General features: G+C 39.4%; 1 protein-coding gene across 1 annotated transcript; it reads right to left on the reverse strand.

Annotated features, from left to right (window-relative positions):
- Positions 1 to 4,223: 4,223 nt before the first annotated feature.
- Positions 4,224 to 7,160, reverse strand: LOC116251681 (CASP-like protein 2C1). Its single transcript, XM_031626075.2, has 3 exons — positions 6,920 to 7,160; positions 5,728 to 5,869; positions 4,224 to 4,634 (listed from the first exon to the last, which is right to left on the reverse strand). Exons 1-3 carry the CDS (start codon positions 7,078 to 7,080, stop codon positions 4,386 to 4,388), a joined length of 552 nt encoding a protein of 183 aa, XP_031481935.1. The 5' UTR covers positions 7,081 to 7,160; the 3' UTR covers positions 4,224 to 4,385.

A 7,160-nucleotide genomic window follows, 5' to 3' on the forward strand; every position in this document is an offset into this window, starting at 1 on the left:
TCTCTAATTGTATTTTGAGCTGATGGTTCTATCATGAATCAACGTGTTAAACATTGGGCGATTTCTCTATGGGCTCGCCTACCTGCGAAAGCAAAAATATGAAAAAAATGATTACTAAACAGATGGAGGAATGAATAAGTTTATCTTGTGGTTTCATGAAGGATACAGAGAGATCCTTTTAATTATCGTAATTTTTCCTCCTACTTAGATTTTAAAGTTTTACTAACTGTTGGCTGGTGTATGGTGACGGTGTTTATGCGAGTTGAATTGACGGTACAATGAATAATTGGTCAGGCTTTCGAATCAATTCTCCGTCTGGTTTCAATAGAACTGAATCCCTGACAAACTCTTACCAAGGTTATCCGCCAGTAATTGGACTTGGATTGGATTGGTCATGTATCGGATCTGAACCTAAATTTTCACCTGAGGTTAAGAATGTGTCATGAAGGTGTTTGGGTTGGTTCTTGGTTGTGTGCCAATCGCTTTTTTCAAAGGGATAGTGTCGAAGATCACGGTCAATGCGGGGTAAGTGAATGCATTCTCTATCAATATGGGGCCCTCCTGGATCTCAATTCGTTTGGATGGCTTTCAAGAGATGGTCAGAGGAGGCTTATCCGTTTGAATTTATTGCTTGTATCAATCGTTCGTTTAATATCTCTAATGCCGTTATGACCTATATGGTAGAATAATATTTGGCTTTAGTGGACAGCGGCGTGCTGACGAGCATCATTGTGGTCAATTGACCTTCTATACCGAAACTTGACTTGCAATTAAGTGAGGACTGAGATGCCATGTGTCCTCGTTGACTTGACGTGAACCCTTGTCCATTTCCGTGGCTCGTTGTTACATTTATTGAGTCAAGATCACATTCAGATTCGTTAAATTGACTACAGATGAAAGATGTGCATTTCTATGGCAGAATGACACTATTGTGAAGTGTTGCTTGATATATCTTTCTTTCCCCTGTATATTAGTCAGTTCTTTTGTTTTATGTTTTTACCCAGAGATACGGAAGACTTAATTGAGTGTAGGACTACATGTTTAATTAGACGCTGCAAGTCTGTTTACTACGGCTTCCTGCTGGAAAACTTTGCTTTATTCATGGTGTATAAGTTATTCAGATCACCATGAATGTGGACAAAGAATTTAGTTATGGTCCTTAATGCTACTTGCCCTTGCCTGCTTCAACTCTTCAATGTTCCTATTCTCCTTTGGCTTAATTTTCACTTGGCATCAAGTAAACATTCTTTCGTTGCATGGAGTTATCATACACAGGGCCAAGAAATCTTTGGCCAGAGACTGAGATTTTTCACTTCAGCACTGAAATTCCCTAAGTGGATGCCGTCCTGCTCATTAGTCATTCTCGATGTTAACTTGTCACACTACATGTCTATCTTTGTACATGCATTGTGGCCTCAAATCTGCGACTTGAATGCTCTCTTCATGTTAAACAGAAGAAAATCATTTAATTACAAGGTACATTTTTATAAACGGAGGACAGTAACTGCCTCTATTTTTCTCACCCAGCTCCGATACTGCCCGTGATGTCTTTCATTAATGCCGCTATCTTATTAAACCATTCACTTCCTCGGTACTCGAAGCTTATGGTGCCATTTAATTTCAAATTTTGGACATCACATTTTTTCATTCGTTAGTGTCCTAGATATCCTTTAAAGCAAATATCATATATGGACATCGGTAACTATGAAGTTGTAACATGCCACCTTTATATGTAAAGCATCCTTTTTCCCTATTATTCGTCATATCGTGGCAACGTGAGGTAGGCTCATGAATCAGGAACTGCTTTGGTGATGTGTGCGTACAAGCGGGCGAGTGGATCTGGAGATTGTTTGACTTGGCTCAAGTACTCTCTTCGGATGTTTGGCAACAAGAGTGCTAACAGAGTGTTCCATAAATGGATTCTGTAAATCTGCCTCAATCATTAATATAGATTCATGGAATACTGTGTTAGTGTTTTAAAAATATCCTCTTTAAAACTCACTTCAAATTTGGCTTGACAGAACTTAACACAAAATACGACTAAATAGAGCTCGACTGCCTGACCCAAGTATAGCTTTTTCTAAGATGTATAGTTGATAAACGCCAACAAATTTTGAATAGGAAAGCTCATTAGGAACGACTCAATGAACTCATACGGTCGTCCGTGCTATGATACAGGTGCAATACTGCTGTCCGCTGCTGGTCCGCTGCCTTTAACCCTTCAATTGCTCGGATCACTTTTATCTAATGAAATGGGTGTACAAGTATGGAAAGATATGTTAGAGAAACTGAAAAATATTCCTTCCAGCAGAGTTCAACAGAAGTCGAAGCTAGCTATAGTGGATTAGATGAACTAGAGAAAATATTTCTAGATATTTCATGTTCTTTATTGGTTGGGATAGGGGAAAATGCTACTTAGGTGGGAAAACCCTGGCTGGTTCCCAAATTTTAGCGATTAAGGTATTTCCAGCTCAGTCATCCAACTCATTTAACTAACCAGGACTAGCCATTGGGTTGAGCTACTCAACTCGACGTACAGCGTTACCCATAGCTCAGAATTGCCGTCCACCACAGGTTTGCCTTTCGCGTGTCTCAGAAAAAGGGCAGCTTTTAAAACCCACAACCACCAAAAGGACTTAGGTGGCATGGAAACATCGTTAATGATTTTATCGTTTTCATTGATTCATCAACTCTGCCAGAAGCAACAGAAAGAAATCATTGGTTCTCCAAATAGGACAAAGCAATGTCAGTCTTTTTGTGCGTGTGTTTTACATATATATACGAGAGAGAGGCATATGCCGGACGGGACATATATTTTTATTATTTGCATTTCGTTTTTAAATTGATCCAGCCCTGTATATAATTTATTGGTTGAGTAAGAAGTGTAATTTGCAGCTTAAATGTGTTTTCTTAATCATAAAAATAAAAAGTCGATTATTCATATGATGCCAGAACTTTTACAGCTATTACCATTCGATAGTTAAGAGAAAATGAACATGTATATTTATGTGTTTTAGAGTAAGTTGAAATAATGTAAAAACATATGTTTTTTTAAAGTATATATCTAGTTTCATTTCAGATATAAACTGTTAGAGACCTCTCTTTGGTCCAATTTAGGCCTTTAGGTAGGCATCCGTCCCTTGCCTGAGCAGGCTAGCCTTCGGCCTGAACTCAGTTGACTAAGCCCAAAACACAGGCAGATTAGCATCCCCCAAATATCCAAACCTGGTTATATGAGCTGGTTAATGATTAAAATACCCTTATCCACACTGAAAAAAAAAACTTTTAGTAAAGACAAAAAGGAATATGAAAAAAAAAGTAAAAAGATTATAGAAGACAATTTTTTTAACAAATTACCAAAATGTCCTGTACCGTAAACACCGCAACTTTCTCTCTTAGTTCGCACCTGCCCCGCGGGCCGCTTGAACAGTAACCCGTACAGGTAGGTGAAATGCACGAATTATTTCATCATTTGATTTGGTTAGTGTCCATCTTTCTGAAATCTGATCTATCCGATATCTTGTGGCCCTCTCCTGCCGGATCTTAGACCAAGGGTACCCCATTTTTCATTTAAAACATGTTATCTTACCTCATAAAAAGGCATAGACATCATTTTCAAATTTTCTTTTCAGAACTCACGTTTTCATCAAGTTGAAGTGTAGTGGTAAGAAAGAACTTATCTGACAGTTGCTAATAGTTGGAATTCTCTCAAACACAGCTAAGTAAATCCATCAGAAAACATACATAGAACTGAAACTTCTCAGTCGGAGTACTTTTCTATCTTATTTACCACCAAATGCTGGTCACTTTTTCATTTTTCTCTTATAAGGAACACTGCCTGAACTGATCTAATCAACCTTCATAATCAAACATAACAATAAAGGTTACCATTGCAAGAAAAGGCCTACATTTTTCATTAGAGAGTCAATTAGTCTATGCCCTGTGCTTACATAAACCAATCTGGATGAGCTAGCTAGGTCTCCGTTTTGTCTGATTCGGAGGAAAAACTTGTTTAGCTAACCAGCAATTAGTCCAAGTTGAAGATTGATGTTAAAACGGTTTGAGGTCTTGCACTTGCCTCGTTTGTGCATGCTATCTATGCTATAAATGTGTGTTAAGCACGTAGATAAAACATTTTCTTTTCCATTAAATTAAGTCTCAAGTCTTCAACCCTGTGATCTCATTGCCATTACTTCACCATGTCCCCCCCTCAATTCATAGGAAAAAAGAAAACAGGTTCTTTACTATTAACAGTCATCGGTCAAACAGCAGGTCCTAACATCATCCAGCTAGTACACTCAAGCATCGGAAAGCTATGACCACATATTCTTGCTATTTGCTAACTGATGAGCAACACCATTCTCATCTTCACAATTTACATTGAGTCATCCTTTGACGGCAATGGGCCGCTTGCAAGGGTACAACCTGAAAACGTTGTAGGCCGATATACAAGAAACCACGGCTAAGAGGAAGGAGGCTGCCAACCCAAAGAGGAGAGCAGCAGCCACTTTGTCGCAGAACCTGGTGTAGATGTTGCAGAGTTTCATCCACTGGAACTGTGTCTGTCCTGACACCGCAAAGTAACAGCCCTGGGTTGCAGCAGTAGTCACAGAAAACGTAGCATATGCCATCACCTTCAAGCAAGTGATCAAAAAGAAGATGGTGAGCGCCGAGTCAATGCACAAGATTTCAATTATAAAAGTAGGAGAAAGGCTGTAGAAGTCAAGGCACTTGGATACACAACATTGATGCAGATAATGACACGGTCTACGCTTCAATTGACATCATAAATATGATTAAAATCACATACCATTATCTGGAATGGCTATTTGCTAATTGATTTGGAAGCTAAGGTCAACTCTGAACCGGATTTAGTGAGTGGAATTGGATGTTATATAAACACAGGGCGGGCCTTCTCCAGAACAACTTCAGAAAAAATGTGCAATCGATCAAATTTTTAGGCTCATATGTTGTAATTGAATTCTTCCATCTAAGACCCTTGCTCTGTGGGATAACTTGCAGAGAGAGAGCAGATAATTTGTGACTGTTCCTGTAAAAAGGTGAAGTGTCTCTCTACAGAGGGGCCGCTTACAATTTATGGAATTGGAAGACCTAAACCAGTCTGCATTCAGTACTTTTCGTTGCAGTAACTTCTGACCATCTATGGACACCAAAAAGATGGTGGGTTAATGCAGGCCGGCACTTGCACAGATTTAATTAATGGCTTCAACTTTGTGACCAATCTTTCAGCCATGTGGTCCTATCGATTAGCACCCACCCATGTAGCTCATTGCCACCTCCACCCATGAGATTGACGTGGCTGAAAACTGTGGATTACTCATAGCGCCATATTATTAGATACGTCCATATCCTAGACGCCCTCCATTGCAGTTTCTTAATCAGATAAGGAAGTAATTGGAAATGAAAGTGAATTTATGGCCATCCGTATGTCTATATATCAATTTCCCGGTGAAAAGTTGAGGACATGTACAGTTTGGGATGAGGGTCCCCTGCTCGGCCACTAAAGTGATAAAATACTGCAATAGATTGTTTTCGTTCTTCCTTATACATGTACTACTAAATTACAAACACGCAAAAGATGAAAGAGGTTAAAATACTGATGGAGGTGCTCTTTAATCTTTTATGTTTTGCAAGTTTAGTTTTATTGATGTCATAATAATTAAATTAAAGAGTTAACATAGAAAAAGATCGTTGCTAATCAATTACCTGGTCCATGGAGAAGCTAATCCACGCCAAACCCTTGCTAGGCCTGGACTTAAGGCTGGTCTTACTGCGTGCGAGTAGGCAGGCTTTGCATAACTGTGCCAAAAGATACCCCGTAGCTATGGAATGTGTGACCAGCAAGACCCTGCAAATGAAAAAGGTGAATAGGGCAATTAATTAAGGCTCTTGATTAGGTAACTGGTTTTCATCAGTGTTTGAAAGTTAAAATGTCGCTCTTCAGTTAGTTGTGAAGTTATTTCAAGCAAAATAGCAGGAGCGCGTATATATAACACCAGGTCTTTGTAGAAACTGCAGCACTAAGAATGTCTTACACAGCCATTTCCATGGTTGGCGTTGACGTGCAGCAGAGAAGTATTATGGTAAAGCATCTGCTCAAATCAGGGGCAGAAGAGTTTTGCCAGGAGCATATTAATAGAAAGCGTTTTGGGCCTCCAAGGGTTCTATGAACGTTGCTTTGTAGGAGAGCTTTAGGCCTCTAAATTGCAGCAGTTAAATCCGTCATCGGAAAAAAGACCTCTCATGCAATGTTTTTTTTTTTTAAAAAAAAATTGAAACATGTAAAAGAACCTGGCTTATATATATACTCTTCTCAACCAACAAGAAGACAAAAAGAACCTTACAGAAACATCCTTTTCGATCAACGTATATGTGACGGAATGATCTAATGCGCGCTTTTGAAATTGGAAAATACCCATCCACGCCACCAGATTCTTATGATAAAGAAAATGTGCCCCACTTTCTGCAATAGTACTGCTACTCTAGCGGATAACAGTGTAACAAGATCATACAAAGTGGCCTTAGCTTTAAAGGCTGCCTATATCCTGAATCTTCACAAGATCAAGCATTTGGATACCCATAAGGACTCTAATGCCTAGCTAGGTCTGCTTAAATCCTCCAAGTTAAAGAAAACTAGGAACCTACTGAAAACGTCCAACTTAAAGGTGAATAAGAGTCGACATATCGCAGAATCTGCGAAATTTTTTCTCAGGGGGAGGGAACGATGCGCGGAGCTTTACATGGAGAGGCTACCTAAACAGACTCCTCAAGCGGCAAGTTCAGCACGTTCAGAAAACTTGGGTTTTTTCTGATCTCTTCACTGAAAAGAAAAGGGAGATGAAACCTCTATCTCATTCTAAAAACACGAAGAATGTTAATGTAGGAAGCAGAATCATACACCAAAGCTTGCAGTGAATGGACATTCGCAGTCTCTTTGATAACGCCGAAGACCATCTCTGTTTCCTTGGTTGTGCCAATCAAGACAGCGGTTGCCATTGTTAACACAATTGCAAGGAACCTAAGGGCAGCCTCAGCCTTCACCAATCTGCTGTACTCCATCTCTAAGCAAGCACTTCTCGTATGCCTACAACTTCAACAACTGTACAAGAAAAATAAGAGTAGAGTCCAGCTATTTATAG

The sequence above is a fragment of the Nymphaea colorata genome, chromosome 3 (assembly GCF_008831285.2).
Source record: "Nymphaea colorata isolate Beijing-Zhang1983 chromosome 3, ASM883128v2, whole genome shotgun sequence".
Classification (NCBI taxonomy): Eukaryota; Viridiplantae; Streptophyta; class Magnoliopsida; order Nymphaeales; family Nymphaeaceae; genus Nymphaea; species Nymphaea colorata.